Source organism: Embiotoca jacksoni, unplaced genomic scaffold (assembly GCF_022577435.1).
Source record: "Embiotoca jacksoni isolate LCO1_2020_lvr unplaced genomic scaffold, fEmbJac1.0.p SCAF_10, whole genome shotgun sequence".
Classification (NCBI taxonomy): domain Eukaryota; kingdom Metazoa; phylum Chordata; class Actinopteri; family Embiotocidae; genus Embiotoca; species Embiotoca jacksoni.
The window spans coordinates 8,072,501-8,085,703 of record NW_027185230.1 but is presented as its reverse complement, the minus strand read 5'-3'; the positions used below and the strand labels follow the sequence as shown (position 1 = coordinate 8,085,703).

General features: G+C 39.9%; 1 protein-coding gene across 2 annotated transcripts in view; it reads left to right on the top strand.

The window, feature by feature from the left end:
- Nucleotides 1-4,536: 4,536 nt before the first annotated feature.
- Nucleotides 4,537-13,203, top strand: part of sh2d3ca (SH2 domain containing 3Ca) — a 53,719-nt gene continuing 45,052 nt past the window's right edge. For both annotated transcript variants that reach the window (XM_069163662.1, XM_069163654.1), the window contains exons 1-4: nt 4,537-4,591; nt 5,850-6,140; nt 6,318-6,816; nt 9,940-9,979. In XM_069163662.1, coding sequence (XP_069019763.1) covers nt 4,573-4,591; nt 5,850-6,140; nt 6,318-6,816; nt 9,940-9,979 — 849 coding nt within the window. In that variant the 5' untranslated portion in view covers nt 4,537-4,572. The remainder of the gene's footprint in view (nt 4,592-5,849; nt 6,141-6,317; nt 6,817-9,939; nt 9,980-13,203) is intronic.

The following is a 13,203-nucleotide window of genomic DNA, read 5'->3' as shown; positions in this document are numbered from 1 at the left end:
ACAGGTTGGAGGCTTTGACAAGGCAAGCAGGTTCCATGACACAAAGGAGGAGAGACATATAGAGACAAGGGTTTGTGCCCTAAGAATGTAAGCGGAGAGCTTAAAATATACAGACTTGCACTGTTATGAAGATTTGAGCCGAGAAAAGGAAACATAAAAACATTACCTCTTGCTGCATCATGAACTTACAGTTTCTGGGGACAACATGGGGGACTAGAAATGCAGCATCTATGACTTTCATTCATTCTGCATTTATATGATTGCTGCAATATATATAGTTATTGCAGATTATTACATTTGTTATAGATGAAATAACCCAGCAATATATAAAGCCAGCTCAATACCTTCTTGAGCTACATTAAAAATGCCTCTTGCACATAAGTAACAAGAATCTAGTCATCTAATAGATAATAATACAACTCTGATAGCAACTATTCAGCTGCACAAAAAGAGTACTTCTCATACTACAGGTGGATTTTACTGATGATTTCTGTAGTTTTTTTTTTTTTTACTTCTAAAGATGATAAACAACATTGTTGCTTTGCTACTTTTACTTGTGTAAAAGCTCTGGAGACGTCTTCCTCCACTGTAACTGTTTCATGCTACAGAGTACCCCCCAGTAAATCCTCAAGAGAACATTGTCAGCAGGATCAGACTGAAGTATAATCATGACCTGCATTGCACAGAAACGTTGCAGAATATATTGTTAAATTCATCCAGATATAAGTTTATATTGCATTCAAAGCGATGTTCGGAGCAGCATTTTACAAATTTGCTACATTACAGCAAGTCGGACTTGAGTAATGCAAAAAAAATGACTGCCCAGTTTTTCACTATAAACTGAATTATCCCAGTACAGATGATATTAAAACTGCTTCCCCAAACGTTAATGCTGATATTTCTGAAAATATAACAGGCAATAAAGAATAATCATTAAAGCATATGCTTTTATATTTTGAGGCCACGTTATAGTGCTTTTTAAAATAGCATGGATTCTTTAAATACTAAATGCATTTCTTTATTTCTGACAGTCCTGAATCTATATTACCTATCATATGTATTACCTGCCTATTAACTGCTTTATTTCTGGCAGCATGCAGCAATATCATATAAATGACCAATAGCAACAATAACGTTTATGATTGTAATCTATTAAAGAAAATATACATGTGAGTACATTACCCTTTACATTACAAATTTAGAGGAATAATTATGTGATATTTGCTGCTAAAGATACTGTTATATTTTCTTAAAACTCACAAGCTATCAAATATTTAGTGTTGTATCACACTACACATTTATTTGGGGAAATAAACACACAGAAAAATAAATAGAGTGAGACTCAGCCAGAGGTGGGAGGGACCTCAATTGACAGCTTTTCTATTTTTGTTTGAACAAGGTCTCCGTTTTGTGAGTTTCCCTCGCTGTGGTGTGCACCAGTGTGGCCTTGCATTCAAGTGACTGATATTTGTCATCGTATGAGGAGGCACAGAGCTGAATTATTGAAGGCTTGTTTTTCATCAAGGTGAAATTAAAGCAGAACACACACACACGCACAGGTACAACGCGCACACACATAGCCATTCACTCTAGCAAATTACTTCTGTGGAAAAGCTGGTTAGGACACAGAGTCCAAAATGAAAAAAAACCTGTTACTTCAGGGTGTGTGTGACTTCATGTGTGTGTGTGTGTGTGTGTGTGTGTGTGTGTGTGTGTGTGTGTGTGTGTGTGTGTGTGTGTCTGTTGCACTGTACCACATTTCTCACTTTACTTCCTCTACGTCCACACTGGTGGATTGCAGAACAACAGTCAGCAGTCGCACTCGCTTGGTTCATTTACTAGGCTGCCAAAAGGGACAAAGTGTCCTCATTGAAAAACATCCTTTTTAAGATACAAGAATGATTACATGAGGTTTGTCCTGTACGTGTGATGGAACCAAATCAACCATGAAGCTGGTAATTGGGCAACAGTTAATTTGAAATGTGCAGCAGTTTTCTAAATCTTCGAAACATGCACGCACAGCAATCTGTGGTGAAGCACCCACATGAGGTCGAAGGACGTACATGTTTTTTCAGGGACTTGTGGTGCCATCCAGAGGAAGTTTAGGGCTAAGTCTACAGAAGTACAGCTTCTATGACAAAAAGCTTTTTAGTTCAGTATGCATGTGTTCATTTTTAATTTCTTTTAGTTTTGCTGATCACAAAATCACCCAATATGATGATGAAACAATTGAGCAGTGACATGTTTAGGACTAAAATGTCATTTTTGGATTGATTTGGCATCTTTGGATAAAAAATAGATGACAGAAGAAACCAACCAACAACCCTTTGTAGCTTCTTACTTTTGTTGAACGATAAATACAGTAGAATGATGTAAATGATCTTCAGTAGGAGGGCTGTTTCAGTTGTACTGCAATTTCATTCTGCTCTTATGTACTCTGCTCTACGCCTTCACTCGTCACATTTTCTTATGCTGGTGTGGTTGAGCGCTGACAGGAAGGTGAAAGGCGTCTTCACAAAAGCTTCACACACAAGAGTCAACAGGAAGTGAAGGGGCCATGACAGCGTATTACTCAAGCTAAATTCTACTACATGAACTAGTATACACCACATTATTGTTGTAGCCATTACTTATTTAAATGCTATTGTAGCAGCATATTAAACTTAAAGATACTGCATTTCTTTTTATAAAAAAGATTAACATTAATAATAATTGATATTTAGTGTCTCACTAAAATGAAAGAAAAATTAATATTTTGCATTTGTGTAGTTCATTTCTTCATTATACATTAAATTATTACTTTAAAAGCAAGTCATATTCCTATTTAAAAAGTTTAAAAAAAAAAAATTTTAAATGAAGGAATCAAAAATTGTTATTGACTGACCAGGAGAAAACAATATGTAAGCAATAAATAAAACAATATACTGTATACATTAACCAAATATAATTTCACTTAAAAACATTTATCATAAACAAAAAAATGTGGGTAAGTTTGGCAACTAAAATTACTTGATTAAGGTTATGGACAGATTTCCCAGCCATATTTTTCACATGTTGATTATTGTTTCTGTCTGAACAAAGGTCACGTATGCTTGTCGTCCATATTGTCCAACTGTCAGACATGTTGTTGATAATGACCTCCTGAATCTACCAAAAGATTTAGTAGGTGCCAATCAGCTCATATATTTGGGCAGCTGGGTAACGTTAGCCGCTAAATCAATAGTCAGATAACAGTCTGACTGGTTGGATTTTTTTTGTCTTGGTTAAAAGAAAACAAACATGACCGTCAGTAGTAGACAGGTTGGTAGCCCTTGTTAGAGCCTACGTTTTCCAACCTCAACGACCATATAGGCAGTTCTCCACCCCGACCTCCTCCTTAGGTGGATTTTGTTTTTGTATAACAAGTCACCTTATTTACTGACTTCCTTTTTTTTTTTGCTTCTGTCATAATAACTATAGCCAGTGAAGGGGAAATATTCAAACCCACAACTCCATGTTCTATATGGCTGCAATATTCCTTTAAAGTAATATATTCTTGCTGTCTTTTGCATCATTTTATATATCAAAAATTCCACCTGAAATATTTGGTATCTTTGGAGACCTCTGTGTTTGCTGCACTACTTGAGTTGGTTACGACTGACAGGCACATCAAGTTTATAAAGAGGGGAGTTCTTTGATGCCACTGATTTATGTTCAGCTTTCTGAAGACATTTTAAGTGTAATTTAGTAAAACGTAATGGATACAAAGTTTCAGATACAAAACACCACCTGTGCAAAAACCCCAAAATGCAAATATTTGACACAAAAATACAGCGATGGACATACACATCAGTGCAGCCTGAAGAAAAGAATAAAAAAGTATCATAACCCAGAGATGTGCAGACTTTCATTCAAACAAATAATCCCAATTCACACAAAAGTATGTTTTAGTTCATTGAATTATTAGAATTAGTAGTCTTCATTCATTTTTTGTATTTATTCCTCCCTTAAAATTTTGAGAATAGACATCAAACGTTAACGTTAACTTTGCAGGAAGATGACAAGATTCCTAGTTTGATGTAGATAATCGATGATATCAAAGGTGAGTTATTACCTCTAAATTTGTTTATGAGCCTTTTCTTTCAATGGGGTGCCACCAATCAGCACTTCTGTATTAAACACTTTACAAACCTCAGAGTTTCCATCAGCACACTTTCTATTCTATCAACACATTTTCAACCCTGCCATAATTCACCCTCATGTGTTTCATATATTCATATATTTTTTTTTATCTAAACCTGTCAACCTTTGTCACGTCTTCTTAGATTTTCATTTCCTCTAACCATTGGTGCTTTACACAGGAAGTGTCAGGTCTGCTCTGCCCCTGTTGCCGCTATCATCTCTCAGTTTCATTCTTTCTCACGCAAACAAAGTGTGTGCGGCATGTCACCCACAGAGAGGAACTGTGGTTCGTGCACCGAGGGTGCTCCTCTTTGACAAGAAGGTATCCTCCCTATCTGTCTCTTCTCCTCAGTTTAACTGCAGCTTTTCTCAGAGGGTCTATTTGCAACCCACCTGCAGCTGAGCCACAACATGAGTTTACGGAAATTGGGTGAGTTACCATGTGTGTTTGTGTGAGTCTGTGCAGAGCAGCCACTCTTTGTGATACTTATAATAGGCCAGGCTGTGAGCTGAAGAAGACACAGTTTTGAAATGTTTTGGTGGTTATGATGACACACAAACATCCACTGACTACAATATTTATCTAAAAAAAAATAGAGTCTATTTTAAAGACTTTATTCGGTAACATTAGTAGTGTTTTTTATAGTGCAGCATCATAAATGTTTTAAATCATGTGTTCTTTAAAAGCAGACCTTTTTTTGTCAGAGACTTCCAAATCCTAATATATACAAATACAGTTCACTTTATACAAAGATTAATTTGCTGACTGCTTCTATTTCATCAAGCTATGAGCTCTTTAAAACAAATTTTTCTACAACAGAAAGTGAATGACTTGTTTCTTAAAGAACCATTTACAATAGCAAAACTATATATAGACTCCTGAAACCCTCCCACCTATCTATTCCCCCCATAATTAAATTCCTACCGCTTTTGCTACTTTTACACACACACAGTACACAGTTCATGTTGTTAAATCTTTGATTAATTAATGACAGTTACAAATATGAATGTTTAAAATGCAATTAACATGTGAGCATTTGGGCAGAAAAAAATAAAGTAAAGGATGAATTTAAAACTGAAACTGGAGAGTAAATAAATGATTCAGGCTGCCCCTCAATTCGCATACTTACATACTTATACTTGTAATTTTGCATGTATAACTGTGTTCACACTGACAAGTATTTTGCACTCTTAACAGTCAAAAAATGTAGTAATAAACATGAGACACTTAAGTGTAACAGCTTTGACTGTGCCACAAATGTTTATGTAAGTCTTTATCTCCTCTAGCATTGAGTTATAACGTAAAAAAAAACCCACCAAACATCTTGGTTACTGAGCGGAGGAGGAGGGACCACCAACCTATTTCTCAAGCTGCTGAAAATTGCGACCGAGGAAACTCCAGCTATTGAAGTGATCACTGCACTATGTCTCCACAAAAGTGTTCATACTGCTGTAGGATAGAAACTGTCAGTATTTTTTTACTGTGTGTGAAACAGAGAGTGATGCATTAAAATGTTGTCGCCTTCATTTCAGTTAAGTGCACAACAGTCGCATGCAATTTCCCCTATGTAGTGTACTCACATGAAGTGTAGGCTACTGTAAGTGTTACCGACGGAAGTAGGTGAATTGGGATTAGATTATTCTGCAGGCTTGTCACCACATACTGACCACTCTGTTCCCATCTCAAGGTTTCAAATGGTTTGGCAGCCTTACCAACCTCTCTTTTCGCCGCTCCACTGAGAAATCAGACTCCAAGGCCTCCAAGTCGAAGTCTGAAGCCGGAGCAGGATGTGTCCCTGGAGATGACGGTGACAGTTGTGCATTCACTGACAGCCTGACTCCGGTTGCTGAGACGACGCTGGACGACATGGGGGCTATGCGTCCGCGCACTGCCAGCTATGTCCGCTCCAGTGAGAGTTATACACATATGGGAACGCTGCCACGGCTACTGATGAAGAAGAGGGACAAGAGTACCAAAGGTTAAGCTGCTGCGGAAATGATCAGCTCTAACTTCAGCCTAGCAATTACCTTCACAAGAATTTGGCGAAATAACAATCCATCAGCTGTGAAGCTTTCTCTCATGTTTATTTTATTTTTTTTCTCTGCCTCCCCCTGTCTTTTTCTTTTTGGCCTTTTCTTGTCCTGTTCTTCTACAGGATGCCCAAGCAGCAATAAGAAGAGTAAAAACAAGAGCGGCATCAGCAGAAGTCAAAGCCAGAGACCTGCAGGGAGCCAAAGCCACGTGTCTCTGAGTCTCCCAGGCATTTCATCCAAAGCGTCTGGGGATGGAGCTCCAGTTAAAGCTGACAGTGGGATCAACCCAGACTCTTCAACTGATCCCAAGACACCGCCTGGACCTAAAGGTGATGCCACAAATACCCAAAACACCAACCCTGGTCCCACAGCTGCCTGTGGAGATGTGGCGTCATCTGGTGGCGAGAGTGCTGAACTTCAGACAGGGACTTGGGACATGCAAGGCGTCACCCAGGAAAGTTCAGACCTGAACCCTGAATTCAAGAAAGAGACTTCATCACCTCCTCTTAGTCAGGGGAATGATGGAACTGGTGAAGTTGATGGGTTAGAGTCTGAGCCTGTCTCTGAACCAAAGGAAGAGGCTGAAGGAGCCCACAAAGGAAACCAAAACTCGGACAGCAGGTGATTTTTCTTTATTTCCAATTATAGTTTGTTTTCTTTTCCTTTTTTTTTTTTTTCTTTTTTTTTTGTTCAATAATGGTTGCATTACTTCATCACTAAATAGAATCTAAAAGTAATAAATATATAATCGGATGTCACATTTCTCCGCAGAAGCAGTACTTTTTCTTTTAATCATAGAGAAGATGTTTCTATTAATTTGGCTGTACTTACAGTATTTTTAACGAAGGGCGATAATATGGTTGCATTGATAATTCAGTAGGCTAAATGATGTAAACACTTCCCTGACCACTTGTCAAAATCGAGTTTTAAGACCTGCAGTATTTCAGTTTCATGCGTTTTATTATTTGTTTCGTAAATTAATCACACCACAAATCTGGGCCTTAACATACGCTGAAGCGTAGGAAACGTTGGTCAGATATAGCAGGAAGGGTGTACGAGTCTGAGAACGGGGGGGGGGGGGCAGTAGCGCCTGACCTTCATGTGCGCACGCCAGGGGGCGCAGATCTGCGGGTTTATAAATACAGTCAGTGGTTAAACTGCGCTAAGAAATTGGACAATTAATTTTGTGCCGAGTTTGCAGTGGACAGGACTTGTCCTCGGCGATGGGCTTGAAGTGAGTAAAGACAACAGGATTCATGACTTCACTTTTTTTTTCTTTTTTTTTAAGGCAGCAGGTAACATCAATTCCTTTTTATTGATCAAATGCTGCAGGAAAGCTGCCGGTCTGATGATTTCTCATTTTGCATTGATTTGTTCTCACACACAGGAGACCAACCGAAATAAGCTTCTTTGTGTGTGTGTGTGTGTGTGTGTGTGTGTGTGTGTGTGTGTGTGTGTGTGTGTGTGTGAGAGAGAGAGAGCTTATTACGTGTGCATTTCATGTTGATTTATCAACAAAAGTCAGAGGTTGAAGAGTTTGAAGGAAACGCAGGGAGCTCCCCGCCCCCTCCTCTCAGCCGAGCAGGTTGCATTTTTGTCGCTATTTCCCATGACATGCCAAGATCTCCCTGCCGCCAATATACCATGCATGATAGCACAGTGCGTGTATCGTGTTACAGTGGGATGTGCACTTTGTCTGTCTGTGTGTGTCTGTGTCTGTGTGTGTGTGTGTGTGTGTGTGTGCGTGTGTGCGCGCGCGTGTGCGCTTGCGTGCTGTTAGGCCGTCTGTGGCTGTGTGTGCTGGCATGCAGGGGGCTCGTATGTGTGATCGTGCAGCATCAGCCCATTAGTTCAGGCCAGGCACCGTGGGAAATATCGCTCCATAGTGTACTCCCAAGTTCACATCAAAGAGCTCCCTCTCTGTCAGTTCAACCCTAAATCACAGGTCTTTCCATTTCTCAGCTCCGCTGTCCATTTCCCTCCTCCATATAGTCACTCATGTCTTGCCACAGAGCAGCTCTTCACTTCTTTTCTGGAAAACCCTTTCAGCTGATTCCCGGGCAGTGTTGGTGGCTGGTAAGAAATGGCTCTGAAATGAAATGTTGTCACTGTGTTTCCTGCGATAATCAGCTCGGCTGGCAAATAGGGGGCTTTGTTCTGTAGCTTTGTTGTCCCTCAAAGAACAAAGCATGTCGACTCCTTTGAAAAGGTGAAGAGGGAATTTTAACTTCATGTACCTGTCATTGCTTGATCTGAAACGGTTAGTTGATTAATGGATTGATCGAAAACTAACCAGCATCAATGGTTTCATCTCGGAAGTGATTATTTGATTCTTTTCTTTGACGTAGGACATCAAACTGAATGTCCTTAAGGTTGGTTCAGCAAATTCAACTTGCCTTCTTTGACTTAGACATTTTTATCTTTTTTTCTGAGATTTTATGAACAAAGCAATTCATTAATTAATTGACAAAATAACCTATTAATCACAAACCTTGTTAGTTCCCTTATATTGACCAAAATCACAAGAAAAAACAAGCAAGTATGCATTCTTCCTGAATGGGCACACTTACTTTGGGTCTACAAACGCAGCAGAATTACAAGATATGAGCGTTTTAATGTGAAGTAAATAGAAATTAAGTTGAAAAAGTATAGTATTACAGACAAGTTACCTTTTTAAGAAAGTTTATCATCAGTGTCAACACGCTGAAAAACGTTGTCTTGGTCAGAAAAATCAATATGTTAATTTTTAAGCCGTTTCAGACAGTGATCCCACTTAAAATCTGACTTGTAAGAGTTTACCGTGTGTTCTGTAAAGTGTTGAGACCCTGGCAGGTATGCTTAAAACTGCCTTTATCTCTTGTTTATTGATGGTCGGGATCTGCTGTGGTGTTTATCTTCAGCAGCTCATGTATCACTGGCATGTTTAGTATTTACAGCTTGCTCACTCTTTTCTCTCGTTCTTTCCAAGATAAATTCTGATGTTATCGGTGCAAATGACGGCGGCAAAAATATTCAGTTTTGCACAATTATTTCTCCAAGCAGGAGTTTAAGTACAGGAGCAGCTTGGAGAGGGAACATAGACCTCCTCTACTGTGGGACCTATTAACATTCCCCAGCCCGCTGCCCTGATAAGACCCTTTGATCTGACCTCTCTGTAGTCATGTGTGGCACAGCTTTGCTTTGGGCCCTCTGAGCCCCATCATGCAATTGGGAGCTGCGCTGATTGATCTTAAAACTTGTCTGGGAGTGTAATTGCCCTCCTTTTACTCGCTCCCGCGCCGTATCACAAAGCTGCACAGCGGTATCCACAGTGTGGCTCCCAAGAACGCAGAACAGCGGGGGTTTTGACACATGATCGGGATCCATCATGAGTGTTAAAGACTGAGTTATGGTGCCCGAGAGATTTGAGAGGCCAGCTCCATAATTCAGCAACCTTAGATGCTCAGCAGGGTTTTGTTATCTCTCTGTTGTCTGTGACGTTGGACCAAAACAGTGCTTTTAGAGCCTGTACAGCCATGGGAATACAGCCATGTTTTTCTTGTCTGTGATAACACCTGTTAGAAGAGCAGATCAAACACAACAGCACAAGTGTGTGTAAAAGCACGTGGACACAAAACTTGGACAGATGTTTACAGCTTCCCCCCCCCCCCCTCTGTTCTTACATTGCCCAACATTTTTCTCTCTTTCATGTCTCTTTTGCTTTTTTTTCCCAGCTTACCCTCTTTTGTTTTTCTTCCTTTTCAGCCACATGGAGCAGGCAGAGAAGCAGGCAGAATACGTTCAGGTAAGTCTGCTCTGTCCAGATGTGTCCTCATCTGTATATGCGTCTTCCGGCTCGAATGTGTGTATGATGTGCTGTGTGCATATGTTTATTTCAATGTTAAGTTTAACTTTTAAGTGGCTAAAAATGATATGTCATTTAGAGATTGACAAAAACAGCAACTGTTCTTCTTAATAATTTGAGTTTTTACTTTCTCATTTCATTCGATTTTTTTTTTTGTTCCAGCCGCACATTTTTAATACCTGACAGTAGACATTAGCTGAAGTTTTCCGCCTGAATACGCAATTCAGTTGGAGTTTCCTCTTCTTTCCAGTATTATTGAATTTGATTTTTTTTAATGTCAGTGCTCAGATGTGATTGTGGCTGATTATTAGCCCTCAGTCTTCAGCAGCTATATGCTCATTTCAGCAGGCTCACTCTGCATTTAGCCGAATTCAGCCTGCCATTTAGTTAATTGAATTTGGAGTGAAGCAGTGCTAATGTCAGCACGGTGCGACTGGCAGGTAGTCTCTGCTGCAGCCAATAGATGGAGCCGTCCACTCGAGTTGGGAGCTCCTTTAAAAGCTCGGAGCGTTGAAGCTGTTTCGTGACCTTGGAGACGGATAGTGAGGATTCATGCATCCTAAATATACACTACAAACAAACACTTGAGCTGAGGTCAAAAGTGGGAAGTGAGGGAAAGAAAGCGAAGCTCGAAAAGGAAGGAATGGAGAAGAAAGAGAAAGGGAAGGAAAGAAGTGAACTGTGGAGCTCTTGGGAGCTGTTTTTCTATTGATTATACATCACAGGCGAGGTGGTAAAAGCCTTCTCCTGTGACCCTGACCTGTATTCCTTTTGTAAAACAAATACATCCAGCTTCCCCCGGCCACAACAAATTGACTGCAGTTGGATTGCTGTCCTTGATAGGATTTTTACGTCAGAAGCCGACCATCCGGGGCATCTGCACACTGCTTACTTCAAACATGCTTACAGGCCCAATCATAATGTTTTCACATTATCAATTTAAAAAAATATACATGAAATAGTCAGACTTTAGAGTTTGGCATTCGTCACTTTCTCATAATGGACAGTTCAGGTTTGTACTAACTGATGTAAACCAACTTTAGATGACGTGAGAGAATATAAATAACAATAAGCTGTCTCGTATTAGTACAGCCAAAAAGTTGGCATCAATATATGGCCTAAACAACTTTTCAAAAATGTGTGGTTTGCTGTCTGAAATAGTGCCTCTGCTCTTTTCCTGGAAGGTTAATGTGTTATAAGTGATGTAGTCTTTATTCCATATTCACTATAAAACACTGCTTTGTATTAAGGCCGATCAGTCTGTCAGTACTAAAGTTGTGCCAAAGAACTTCGTCCTAAAATAAACAATGGCTTAATCACACAAGGCGCTACAGTAAGTGGTTTTTTTAAATATAGTAGTTTGTGACACACAAATGAAGGCACTTCCTGTGAGATTATTCTTGCTATGTGGGGCTTTTCTGTCAGTATTTGACAGTGGAGGTTTGAGACATGGATGACCTTCGGACTTAATCCTGTTAAGACCACTCTCAAACTGACATGCAATATTAACTTTTTTGGTTCTGGTGTTAAACCACTATAAATAAGCCTGACATATGGTGGACTTTAGAGCTCTTGCTAAGAGGTTTTTTTTACCATTGTTTGAAGGGCTAAAAAACAATTTTCCAGCTTTTAACTCAATTCACCTACTTTTTTTTTTCTTCCATTTTAAAACCCCACTTTACATGTTTTGTCACCCAAATTTGTTTCTTGTCTCCTTTTTCTTGCCCTCAACCACCACAACAGCCCCTCCCGCTGCCACCCACCGCCCCACCCTCTCCCTTAGAGCTGCCGGCGATCCCTCCATCTCCTTCCATTTCTCTGAAACATTTATGACAGCTGATGTTTAAATCAGGACTTGGCCACACTGTTCCCTGTTATAATGGGAGAGACCAGAGCAGTGACTCTCCTTCAGTTTTGTACATGTGCTCACACACGTGGGCATATATTTACAGATACACCCACGGTGTCGCACAAAATACTTAGACGATGTGAAACAGAAAAAAGATATTCGAACCAATTTGAAAATTCTCAAAGAAAATAAGCAATTGATAAGAAAGTCCCTAAAGTATTTACGAGTTCTTAATTTTTATCAGCTTTATCTTAAAATATCCATCATCATTCAGTTGTCACGGGGACACACAGATGGTCAGGCAGCATCTACTGGTTTTGTTGGTTTATTGTTGGTGACAAAACAGGCCCGACCATACTGTGTTAATCTTTCAGTCTAGGTCCTAAGTGTGTGGCTGTTTTTTTTAATTTGTCTGTGTGGCGTGCATGTGTGTGGTTTCATGCTTTATGATTGTGTGCATTTATATTTGCCTGCAGCCCAGCCCTGCTTTGTCTCCTGTCCTGTTTAGTGGTGTGGTTGCACTTTGATGGGAGGGGCGTTGGGTGTGCGGGGGAGAGTGGGAGGGGGGGGGGGGGGGGGCTCAGTTCATATGAGGTTTATTAACGATATGTCTGGCACGGCACTCGCAACGGTAAAGAAAAAAAATATGTGCGCATGTGAAGGGGATCAGCTGTGTGTCTGTGCATAGCTGAGTGTTTGATTATGCGAATGGTTTAAATGTCCAAAATCTGCACGTCTGTGTGTTGTCTGATTAAATTAAGTGTGTGTGTGTGTGTGTGTGTGTGTGTGTGTGTGTGTGTATGTGTGTGTGTGTGTGTGTGTGTGTGTGTGTGTGAGAGAGAGTGAGAGAGACTATTACAGTAGATTGAATTTTGTGGCGCCTCTGTAAATGAGTGGGGGTGTAAACCATCAGGCTGGTAACACACCCCTGAAAAGAGTTCAGTCATTGTTCCTTCTCTGAGCAGACAGACTGACAAAGACACAAAGTACAGACATGTCAACACACAAATGCACTGGGTGTATTGAAAAGCCATTTATGTCTTGGATGATGTCATTAATCACTTAAATTTGGTCATATATACTGTATTATATAGTTTCATAAAACCCACTGTGACAGCCAGTGTATTTAAGACTTTTCCATTGGTACACGTAAACATTTTCAGTGTTTGCAGTTGATGCACCAGAAATGTGAAGATAAGCTTTTGTGTGTTGGTCAGGTACCTTTCAGTCGCCTTATAAACTTGATCAGCTTAACAACTACAGATATTCTAGCAGCTCTGTGATGCACAAAACCAAATATATCAAAGATGAAGAT